The sequence below is a fragment of the Semicossyphus pulcher genome, unplaced genomic scaffold (genome assembly GCF_022749685.1).
Source record: "Semicossyphus pulcher isolate SPU_LCO1_2020_fin unplaced genomic scaffold, fSemPul1.0.p SCAF_1, whole genome shotgun sequence".
NCBI classification, from domain to species: Eukaryota; Metazoa; Chordata; class Actinopteri; order Labriformes; family Labridae; genus Semicossyphus; species Semicossyphus pulcher.
This window is the reverse complement of record NW_027211603.1, coordinates 5011049-5023704: the sequence shown is the minus strand read 5'-3', so window position 1 is coordinate 5023704 and position 12656 is coordinate 5011049. Positions and strand designations below refer to the sequence as shown.

Sequence of the window (12656 nt, the reverse complement as noted above, 5' to 3'; positions counted from 1 at the left end):
TTTTATCAGGATCAGAAATACTATAATAATCAATTTATCTTAATAAAGTTATTATAATCCCTGCAGGGAAATTCGGAACATAAGTCATTACTTTAAGTCAAAATATGACCCCCCTTCTAGTTTCCTCTTCTCGTTTTAACCTTTGCTTCAGGTAAAATAAACACCTTAAATGAACTAGTAAATGAACGACGAGGACACAGCATCTAAAGATTACTTTAGATTACTGACTGAAGCAGACAGCCGATGAGCACTCCTTTCTGTGTGCGCCCTGTGCACGCCTTTTTCGGGGCGCACAGGGCCTAAAGCAGGAAGTCTGGGTTAAAGGGCAAAGTTCATAACCACCTTTGTGATATCTGTTATCACTAACTGGGTTTCCCAGTTATAGGAATGAACTGCTTGTACTGTATTTTGACAGACAGATTAAACAAACAGTGGGGGAAATATATATAAATCATGGATTTATAAATGTCTGACAGTCCATCACTAACATTTTAGTCCAGTCTCGTCTCGTAAACGAAAACCACACATACGTGTCGTCAGAGTTTCTATTATCAACCATCCATTTTTAGCATCGTCAACGTCTCGTCGTTAGAAAAAAAGATCGTTTTCCGTCATTATTTTCATTAACGAAAGTGCGCTGGTATTAAGCTTGAAAAATGTGGCCGTTTACCAGGCAGATAGGGTCTAAAGAAAATCCGACATTGTACAGTGTAGAATCCACTGCAATGTGGCTCCAAGTATCAAAGCTTGATAAGTACTTTAAGCTGGTATCTAATGTCTGACTAAACTAGTGAACTGCTATGCTAGAATTAGGTTTAGGTTAAGTTTAGGTTCAGCTTTTGGTTGTTAGTATGAGGAACGCATCATATCAACAACAAGGTCCTCACAAGTGTAGAAGTGCACGTGTGTGTTGTTCCATGAGTCAGGGCGGAGTTAGAGGTCGGATTCTGTGAACACATCATGTACTTTTCAGCCTCTTTGTTTACCCGTGTTGACTCAGAAGGCTCCATACGTGCAGTCTGATATATGTAGACGTACAAACTGCAGGCTTCTCTTTCCATCACACCGTGGCTGTCAGTTTGGTGACTCAGTTTAATCACACATAACACTCCGTGTGCACGGACAGGAATAGTTTCAGGGTGCGACATGTTCCTGATGGAGACAGCACATGGCAGAAAGAGTCAGACGGCGTCCTTTTAGTGACGGACTTTTATCTCTAGATCCGTACAGGGTCTGTTTTTCCACTCTGCACATTCCAGTCGGAAATAACTTCAGTTTAAAGGATTGTCAATCACCAACTTATTGCATCATTTCAACATCTATAATTGTTTGTTTTGTTGATCCAATAGCCCCTTCCCCTTTATCTGGGTCACGACAGCTCGGATTATTTGTTCTAAACTTATTTCTGAGCCGGTTTGACGGGCTGCTTTCAGTTGCAGAAGCGAGAGCTAATGTGGGATGTTGAAGATTAATCTGACACATGACCAGAGTTCTTCCTCTTATTTCATCACTTGTTAGTCCCTCTCCCTTTTGATCTAATCTCTGTGGATTTATTAAGTATAGCTTCATAAGTAAGCTTGCAAATGACTTGCAAAGATTAATCACATCTGCAACCCATTTGAAAAGTGTTTGTTTTCCTGCACGTTTGCCTCAGTAACATAACCCCATTCTGCTTTAGTCTGTCCCACGAGTGTCTTTCCGATGACTGTGTATGCACTCGCAGCCTGGCTTCAGCTGAATATTGTCTCTGCTAAACGTCGAGATCAACTGAAGACGGAGATATGCTTGCTTTTAACTGCGCGTGTGCATGCGCATGATGGCTGCTCCATTCCCTGCGTTTGTTTGGAGCGTCGGCTGTGCACGTCCTCAAAAATGTACTCTATGCATACGCAAGTTTCAGTATCCACATGAACGGTCTGGGCAGTGTACAGGCAGAGGGGATGTGACAGCAGCAGGGACAACAGTGGCAGAAAGTTCTGAAGACAAGCTGAAAAACCAAGTCCTGTATGATGTGGTATTGCCACTGCACAGCGACAAACATGCCTGTCAAAACAGCTGGCGAAAGAAAAGTTCCATTTTAGAAGTCGACGTGGAAACCTGCAAAACTAACTGGAAACAGGAATCGGACCTTTTCGTCCATGCATGGAGGAACATGTTGGAGAAACGGAGTGGGGCCGGTGCAGACGCTTTTTCTGCTGTGAGCTCAGAATGAACTTAATGGAAATTAGCGCGTTGACGCAGGTTTTTCAGACCCACGATAGACCCGCATATAGATGTCAACTGCCTCTTTTCCCATTGCCAGTGGAGTATACTCCTGCCGGTCTCTTTGCTGCTGCGTCACTGTCTGACGGCACAAACACGCCCGAAACGGTGGTTATGTCTTTATTGTATCTATTACTCATTCAGTCTGTGTATCAAACTCGGCACCGACAAATTTGATATGATGTTCGAGCGCTGCTTGGACGGAGGCGGGCGGAATTTGTTGCTGAGATGACAAGGAGTCGCATAAGTTACTATTGGAGCATAGCATCGTGCTGGAAAGGGGGCGGAGATTAGCGTGTTGACATCAATGCCTATCGGAGCCGAAGCGATAATTACCCGCGTCTACTGCAGAGTCATTTGACTCTGGTCTGAATGCCGATTGTAGCCTTTCCCACTGAGTAAAAAAGCAGATGTTAGCGTGTTTTTTGACCAGTGGGAAAGCGGCTTTGTTTACATCCCACACATCCAGTAATTGCATATGGCCTGAGCTCTCTGGTGTGCCCTCTAGAGGTATCCTCCAGTAACGCACGTAGTGCATAGAGAAGTGTGTAAACAACTACGTTCATGATGCAGGTTCAACACCCGACAGCAAATACACCCGTTCTTGACATTTGTTGTTTTTAGTAAGACTTCATGCGGTGTGTGTGTGTGTGTGTGTGTGTGTGTGTGTGTGTGTGTGTGTGTGTGTGTGTGTGTGTGTGTGTGTGTGTGTGTGTGTGTGTGTGTGTGTGTGTGTGTGTGTGTGTGTGTGTGTGTGTGTGTGTGTTCTCTCCTGAATAATTTCTCCTATCTGTCCGTTATCCAGAGGTTTCTCCTCCTCCTCCTCTGTTGACCCACATACTGTATCGGCAGCCAGACATTGAATCACTTCCTGATGGGGGGTCTGTCTGCTGCCAGCCCGGCTATGAATTTTTCATCTTCATGCCCAGTAAATTTCCCTCCACCTCCTGTTCCCCAAACTACTTATTATTTCATGCTTCTTTCTTTCTCTTCATTTCTTTACCCCGTCTGTCTTTCACCTCCCGATATATTTTGTTTCTCCCTGCGCTGCTGTAGTTTTTATTTCATTATTTAGAGACAGGGAGACAATCCTCCACGCTCGGCTGGAACAGAAGAGGTTGTCAAGACTTTCAGACAAATACGGAGACTGAGGTGTGTCTCGCTGTGGGTGTGTGTGTGTGTGTGTGTGTGTGTGTGTGTGTGTGCATGAACACTTTGAATACTTGAACTTTAAAATATATTTCACAGGCGGTGGAAAAAAAAAACATGACACCGTTCCACCACAAACACATGCAGGGAGCCTGGTAATGACTCCCAGCGCCCTTTGCCCTTTGACGTTTGGCTGCCGTTTGAATGATGAGCATCTTCGGGGCTTGTTGACCTCCGACCTCCCTCTGTTTACCTCGCTCATGGGAGGGGAGAGGGGGGCATGGGACAGACGGAGCGAGGGAGAAAATCAATTATTTCTTACAAGTTGAATAATAGATTAAATGAGTGCATTTGTCAATAATGTGGGTTAAATTAAATTTTCATTCGGATCCGAGGCAGGGCTTTTGTGGTTTTCTTTTTCAGGGGAGGGGAGGGCATTACGGGTGAGGGGAGGTCAGTGTGGATGATAAATCAACTACACGACTACATTTAAGAGGCTGGCTGGTGGAGTCAGCACCCTCATTTTACATAAAACACACAGTTTTGTTTTACCCTTCGTTATCCAGCTATGGAAACAAATGTAAACATACCTGTTCCCCAAATTATGTTGGAATGCAACCTTCTTTTCCTGAAATGTACTTACTTAACAAAACATAAAGTGCAGAGTCAGAGCATCCTGAGATCATCGACTTCACTGTGAAGACTGTATATAAAAAGTGGACATAGGTAGTGGACACCGACCTCACCTGTTGTTCTCACGACTGTTGATTGGTCGTCGCCACCTTGTTTTTTGTTTATCTGGAGCCAGAAGTGACCATGTTTATAGGATGACAGGATTTTGTCGACTATTGTTAGCACAAAAAATAGGCTTTAAGAAAACTGTACTGACAAAATAATAAACAGCTGACTCTTTTTCATTACAACTGACTCGACTAGACATTTTTCAAGTCACCATAGTTGTGATGTCTCAATCACATTGTCGTTACCCCTCAAAATCATACCTACTTTATCAATATTACTGCCCCAAAGGAAGATTTCGTTCTCTTTCACCTATGGTGATAAACGGTAATTGCGGGAGCACACTTCTCAGATATCCCGACAGACATCCCGGCTGACGGTCGCTTTCCTTTTCAGACTGTTTGCTTCATCTGAGCGTCCAATTTGTTTCTTCTTCTTTGGATTTTCACTTCTTGTTGAAGTTGTATCTGTAGTCATCGATCTTTTCTTTGTTTGTTCAGCCATAGTAGATTACTGTTTACTCGCAACACTTGCAGAGACCGGAAAAGCAGCCGCTTTGCTCTGCCTACCCTCTCTGGCAGACCAACCACTGCTGGCTGATGGAAAACGCGTCACTAACTGGGCGCCGCTTGGGTTTTTTTTCCACATATTCAAACCACTGTGTTACCTCATTCGGCGATGGATCGTGACTCAACAGACATTTATTTAAATTAAACTCTTCGAGATTATCACTTTAAAGACGACTTGAATCTAGCAATTAAGACCGTTTACTCATTAGGAAAAAGTTTACTGAAGTGAAAAATCAACAAAGTATTTTTATAGACTTCATAAAATTGGACCTCAATGTAGTCGTCCGCCTTCTGGCCACTGGAAGAAATGCCTTTCCAGCACTTCCACATAGGCTTCACTTTTCAGACCTAGAGGCTAACTCCACTCCTGACATACAGTCTGAGTAACACACCAACACACACACACACAGGCTCATGGGCCTTGCGTCACGTCACTCGTCTTAGAAGTGGAGTGTTTCTCCAGCAGCTCTGACTCGTGCTGTGATGCTGCAACACACCTGAGAAAAGATGAAAAATCTCTCTGAGATAAAGAGAAGCTTCATCTCCTTCCTCGTCTGTCGCTCTCTGCTGTGGGCATCCTTCTGCTTCGGTCTCCCCTTATCTCTCTCTGTTTGTCTCAGCCGTCTAACACTCACACACAGCAGTGATAAATTATAGATTACCTCCTGCCAGGGGCCATCCATCATCGGTTCTCCTTGACAAACCTGTGTACTCGGGCCCCAGGCGAGCGTGGCTGGGCTCCACCATTGATTGCGGTGGTAACTGTAGAAGGGGCACCGTGTTTTGAAAATCCATTCGGTGTTTTGTCAATGGTGGTGTGATTAAAGAAGCAAGGTGGAGGAGTTCTGTGGAGAAATGAAAGGGTTTGAAAGTGAAACAGTGTCAATGTCACCGAGCTGAAAGTCTAACTGTGTCCTCAGGGCCGGCGCTATGAATGACAAATGTGTCTTTTATCTGCAGTCTCAAGGTTAACTGTCTACAGAAACAACCTTTTCTGATGTACATTAGCCAGTGTATTTCATTAGGACATAGACGAGCTGCTTGAGCTCAGCTTTGGTGGATAAATCAATTAGACGGATTCAGAGGTTTAAATGAAAAGGAACAGGGGATCCAGAAGAGTTTTATCAGTCCACAATGCACATTAAACACATACATGCACTTGCAGTAAACAGTTAATGTGTAGTAATTATGCAAAGAAGCGAAGTGTCACCACCTTCAGCTTCTGCCTTCAGGCAAAGGTACAGAGTCCCTGTGAAGAAAAATATTGATTGAAACTCATTTGTCCCAGGTGCCATAAAGTATCTGAGCCTACGACCTCATACTGCACATAGCACCTTATTGAACACCCCTTTAATATTCACCATTAAGAACCTGTTGCCCTCCTTTAAAGGAGCTCTATTGCATCTCTTTGTTATGATGTATATGTTGTATGTACCAACTTGTGTGAATGTGTTACCCTGTGTTTTTATATGGCATATATTTGCACACACAAATCAAAGACTCATTTTTGCCTTTAGCGTGCAAAAAGCAGACAATGAAGTATTTTCTGTTCTATCTCCTTTGCATGTTTCTTTCAGTTTTTAACAGCCACAGTTGAGCTCAAAATGCCACAGGATCAACCATTTGAAGGACTTCCAGCTAAAGTAAAAGCAGAAACAGCAAGATAGGGAAAAGACACACTGCCAAAGTGTTATATAAAAAAGTACCCCCTAATCCCACCATATTGTGCCGTAATTGGCCAATAAAAGTCGGCATTCAGGGCTTTCTGTCAAGAAGCTTTTTCACCTACGATTACGGAAATCCCACCATTCATGTTTGTGTAATTTTAACACGAAATCAGGTAGTGATTGTGCCTTAACCTAACCAAACTGAGAGCGTTTCATAACGTTAACCACCTTCCAGGTGTCAAAACTGCTTCGTTTATTTTAGGAAACAATAATGGTAAGATTTAAAAATCCCCCACGTCAGATTTAGGAGATGGTTTTGAAGAGAACAGCGGTCTCCCAGGGTTAAAACTTGTGTGATGTATTGGTTGTTCACACGAAACAAAAGAGCGTTAGAGAGACAATCAGCTTCCCAAAGCAACTGCACAGTCGCTGTCTAAAGTGAAGAGTGTCTTATTTTTCTTTTTGGAGCTAACAGAAGTTGTTGGATATAATTTCCCAAATCCTAAAGTAGGAAAGGTTTGGGAAGGGGATTTGAGAAGGTGTTGGATCATTAACCAAGCACTCTGGTTGAAGCATCCTGACCTTTACAGCCGACGAACGAACGTCTCTGACCAATCAGAAAACTTCTTATGAGGTCAACGAGGACGAGTGTGGAAAAGGATGCTATGTTTTCAGCTGTTTGGGACACACTGAGCGTACAGATAGACAAAGGATTTGAGGACTGTACTTAAGTTGTGGTTTGAGGTATTTGCAGGGACGATTTGCTTCATTTTTTTTCATGTGTCGTAACCAACTCTAATTTGAGCTGACCGCAGCCTTTGTTCTCCCTGAGAGACAAATCACCACACTTCTTTGCCGCTCAGATGGTATGTTTTCTTGTATTTTTGTAACGCAATTGTCAGATGAGTCTAAAAACTGCTGTATAAATAAAAGTTTTATTATAGCAAATGTTTTTCTGCTATCATTGACTGTGACAGCCACACACACACACACACACACACACACACACAGTCAGTATGATTTTATTTAACCTTTCTCCTCACTGCGCTCGAGTGGCTGTCAAACGCGATCAGTTGTTTTTTTATTTTAAGATCGAACCACAGGATATTCAGTGTGTGAGCTTTGAGCTCCGGAGCTGCACCCTCGGGAGAGTTCGTCTTGTTTACGGAGAGAAAAATCTCTTTTTCTTCTCCTCAGCTCTTTGCTCTGAGCCTGACATTAAAGGTCAGCGTTTCCCTGGTGTCAGTGCAGCTGTGGATATAATGTCAGCAGAGCTCAGAGATGGCTGCCTCTTATCTAATTCTTGTAAAGTGTGTGCTCTTTAGTTTCTTGAATCTTCATTATTTGACCTCTAAAATCAATTTTTCTTTGTCTCTCCCCGCAGCACCCCGAGAGTGTGAGGAGGACGAGTTCCACTGCCAGAACGGTTACTGTATTAGAAGCCTCTGGCACTGCGACGGTGACAATGATTGTGGGGACAACAGTGACGAACAGTGCGGTGGGTACACGCACCGACACACACATGTAATCACAAAGTCATTAACACATAAAATGACTTGTTTCCTTTTCCTTACAGACATGCGGAAATGTTCGGATAAGGAGTTCCGCTGCACAGACGGCAGCTGCATCGCGGAGCACTGGTACTGTGACGGAGACACGGACTGTAAGGACGGATCAGACGAGGAAAACTGTCGTAAGTTTTTCAGTCTACAGGGAAACATTCCCCTTTTTACATTTATATTTATCTCCAAGTTAGATTTGCAAAAGGTCAGGGTTGTTGTGTCTCGTGGGATCAGCTGCGAAATCTGTTGTTCATCCAGCCACTAGTGCTGTCTTCTGACGTACTTGGTTTCAGCATCGATTCTGAGCGTCAACCTTGTATTAAAAATTCTCTCCAGGATGGAAACAATTTAAAGCACCCGTCTCAGAGACCGCCTTTAAGACACCTCCAGCATTTAACTTTTTAACGTGGTCCTTTGACAACATAGAGATCAAGGTGTCGCGATGTTGGAAAAAAGGAGAGAGACTTCACAGCCTTATGAAAAAGTAGAGAGAGTTCAAGAAGAGCGACACGTCACTTTCTAAAATAAGTACAAACAGACTTGTGTGCTGCAGTTGTGTTACTTCAACGGTCTGTCATCAAATGTATGTTTAATCAGCGTGATCAGCCTGGTGACGGGAACTCTTTTAGCAGAAAGCTCACAATATTTATACTCCCTGTCACGCCGTGTGTGCGCTAGGAGTAGCCACTTAAAGTAAACACTGCGCGGCACATCTGCTCCGTGAACGGTCCGATTATTCGGCCTCAGCGTTAACCGACACCAGGTTGAGGTGCCGCTGATAGCGGGAAAACATGCAATCAAAAGCCACCTCGCATCTGCCTCGATCATCCCACGGACATGATCTGTGACAGCAGCAGTGTCGCGTGCATGTTTACGGTTTGTGCTCTCATAAAGGGCGCTCATGTGATACCAGACAGACTTTTAGTGCAGATTAATCATGGAAAATGAGAGTTTTCGTTTTGCACCGAGCAACAATAAAGTAGCAGGTTGACGTGTTTCACTTAAATTGCTTCACAATCACACGTCCTGCGATGTGACTGTTGCACATGTGCACATTGCTAAACGGTTTATCCTTCAGCTGTGTCGGCCCTTGCATCAGTCTGTTTACATGCACTTTAGTTGCTGTTGTTGCCTTGTAAAAGTCAAATAAATTAATCATGTTTGCTTTGTGTTTTTACATGGCTTTCTAACATGTGTACAGCAACACTTTAAACAGCAGAAAAGTCGGCTGAAAAGAAAATCCCTGACTCATAGCAGCTGTTCCTCCTCGCATCCAATAAAAATAAAAAAGTCATACCAACATTTAAAACTGAGGTCAATCTTTTTAATTCAATTAAGTTTCCTCATCTGAACAGTATGTCATTTGTCCGCTCCTTCACAAGAGAGTCTGTTCCTTCTGTTCTGCAGCGTCGTGATCCAAACTATTGCAACAAGAAGGGGAAAAATCTCATTACTGACCAGCTGAATATTAGCAGAGACGTTACAGGAACCAGTTTCTTTCAGAGCCTGTAAACACGTTCGCTGTCTTAATAGAGCTTGTCTTCTTCTCTTCATGAGTACTTTCTGACAGACTCAGCAGAAAAAGAGTTGAAGCTTCACAGAGCTTCAGACAGCTGCAACGTCTTCTCCAGCATCTGTTGAACACGTCTGTTTCTCCGTGTGTGTTTCTGTGCAGCCTCAGATGTGATGGCAGCCACCTGCAGCGTGGAGGAGTTCCAGTGTGCATACGGCCGCTGTATCCTGGACATCTACCACTGTGACGGAGACGATGACTGCGGGGACTGGTCGGACGAATCAGACTGCTGTAAGTCTGATTTTACTCGTGCATGACAAAATCTTAAAGTCAGTAACACTTAATCCTGAATGCATGCTGCAGCCTTACACTTACACTGGGCAGAAGTTCCTCACTCCGGGGATTTAAAATGCAAACTTTAAAAGTCAAGAACAAAATGAAGCTCACCGTTACAGCAACGGATCCAGCCCGTCCTGCTGGTGTAACTCTTACTGTGTGCTGCTGTAATCTGCTCACACACAGATAAACAGGCATATATTTTCTAGGATCCATGGCAGCGCTCCTGGCTCTCACTTAACAGCATCTTGTGCGGGAGAAGAAGATGAAGCTCCTGTGGGAGATCAGTCTTCAGTTATAGCCAATAGAAGAAGGTTCAGTTTCTTCTCTCCCTCCGGCAGATGTCTTTCCCCTCTCCCCTCTCCCCCCTACTCCTTCTCCTTCTCTGCCTCTTTCTCTCTCCCTCTCATTGTACCCCGATGGCATTGTTGCACATGTGTCCCAAAATAGCGAGTCATGCTCATGTCCTGCAGCAGGCTGCAGCAGTTCAACTAGAGTTTAAAAGTGTGGTATGGGATCATTTGAAGAGAAGGTCTATGTTAAGGCCAACATCAGTTTTTAATGGTGAAACCTACTGAATCCATTCCAGAGTGACTATACCGACACTTAGGTGTTATTAGATGACAGCTATCAAGTGTTTCCATCATTGATTGACCTGTTGAATATTTTATTGATTCATCGATTAATTTCTAACTTTGTAATGGGACAAAAAGTGATGAAAAAGTCTCTTCTTTAGGTGCTTTTTGGCCAAAAGTACCAGGAACTAAAACTTCCCTGTGGCCCATTGTTGTCTGCATTTCCACATGAAGGACGTAGAACACTAGTGACGCCGGTTTCATCATTTGTGCGACGCCACAGTTCACCTATTAGCATGGAGGAGATTCAGCTTGTGCTGTTTTTTCTCCATCTCAAAGCACGGTGATACCGGTGAGCTTACAGCCGCAGTCTTTTAAACATGGCGGGTGACTCAGCACTGCAGGCCCCACGCTGAAAGTTCCTGGACCTTAGGAAAGTACTACCCCCAGAGCAGGGACTTTTCAGGGGGTAAATCAATTAATTTAGACCCTGGTTCCTGCTATCGAAAAGCACAAAGTTCCTAGATCCTGGGGAAACTTCCTGCTGTCAAAATCGCCAAATCACTTGTGTTTTTTTGGGCAAACATTCTAAAATCCTCAGATATTCAGTTAACTGTTCATGTTTTTGTGATACAAAACAGACATAGCAGTCTGATGAATCAGGTCCAGACATTGTCTTGAGTTGCCTTCTAACACACAACAGGAGATTGTCCAAGTTAGACTCGTTCTCGACCTCTGGAAATACGTGATTTTGTGAAGGCCAAGGGTGGCGCCTGTGTGGAGCATGCAGGAGAAGGAGGAGGCTGCCTTGCTGACAGTTTTGGCGTTGACATCAGTACAACATGTATTTGGATGTATCCGCAAGAGCAACAAAATGTTGGAGAACAACATAGAGGCAAGCTGAAAAGAGTTCGGAGCAGCTACAGGAATTTAAAAATAATCAGCTTACATTACAGCAACTTTGTCTTTACGAAGCCAAAGAGAGCATGAGTAGTAAGGTTATAAGTCAAAGCCATATAATAAAATAGTGAAATACAAATTTTACCATCAGAAGTCAAAGTTTTAGGTGCTTTGAACGATACTTTTGTGTCCAACTGTAGTGTCACTCAAACTCTTTTTTTTTTGTCTCGTCTTCACATTTATCCGTCAGCCTCCGTCAGGTCGAGCTCAGGAACAGCTGCTGTTTGTAGGCGGCTGCTCCACAGCATCTGTCAGAACTGGAAACACGCTGTCTGTTAGTTTCCTCTCACTGTATCTTTTACACACACACACACACACACACAGACAGAGTGAAGCCGTGGTCCTGATTAACACACCCTATCATGTTTCACTCTCTTTACTCCGGAGACACGCTGCACGCTGCTGACAAATCTTTCAGCATCGTCCTCCTCGTTCTCTGATTTCTCTCATGTTCGTTTCATTTGCTCGTTGTCTAAAACCGCCCACCTCATTTCCATCTCTCTCTCTCACACACACACACACATTCATACACACTCATGCACAGCGGTGTCCCTCTTTGATGTGTTTATCTGCATTCAGATAAGCACGGCTTCAAGGTTTTGTGACATCTTTTGGTCATGTTAGTCGCCTGATCCGCTCTCCGTTTCTCTCTCATCTCCTCCCACACCTTGGTTTTTTAATTGCTGGCCCGCGTTTGAGGTGTTGAACGTGTCTTTTTTGGACAAAGTTCTGCTGGCATCAAAGCTTTCAAAGAAGTAGTAAAAGAGCCAGGAGATAGATCGTGAACTTCCAAGAAATACTTGAGTGAAATCACTGCGGCAAATATCAGATCCAAGTTAATCAGTACTTGCAGAACACACATGCACACATGCCATGCTTATTCTGGACTTAACTCAACACAGGACTATAATTTACAAAATCAACTTCATGCTTCACCGAAGAAGACGTGAAACTAGTGATTGAGACCATTTGGAAAATGTTTTCTAAGGTTATAAATCAAATAGGCTAATTGTCTCACTGACATCCAATCAATCAGACTTCTTCTTGCAGTTGAGTCGCCGCTGCTAACATAGGAGAGAATATAGGTTTGAGGCATTTATGGAGTCACTAAAAGCTGTGTCCCAAACCAGGGGCTGCAGCCTTTGAAGGCCATATTTGAAGGCCACGGCGGCGTTGTAGGCTATCCCATGTCCCGAGGCTCCTTCAGATGCGGCCGACAAATGCGTCCTCCTTTTCACAAGCTGCGAAGCATCCATCAGGTGCGCCCCAACGTGTCCCAAGATTAATTGCGCGCCAATTCAAACTAGATGGCGGCCGAAGAATAA

At 43.8% G+C, this 12656-nt stretch overlaps 1 protein-coding gene across 1 annotated transcript in view; it reads left to right on the top strand.

Annotated features, from left to right (window-relative positions):
- lrp4 (low density lipoprotein receptor-related protein 4) overlaps window positions 1–12656 on the top strand; it is a 130988-nt gene that overhangs the window by 80633 nt on the left and 37699 nt on the right. Inside the window, exons 4-6 of the mRNA XM_069657494.1 lie at window positions 7770–7883; window positions 7962–8078; window positions 9623–9751. Coding sequence (XP_069513595.1) covers window positions 7770–7883; window positions 7962–8078; window positions 9623–9751 — 360 coding nt within the window. The remainder of the gene's footprint in view (window positions 1–7769; window positions 7884–7961; window positions 8079–9622; window positions 9752–12656) is intronic.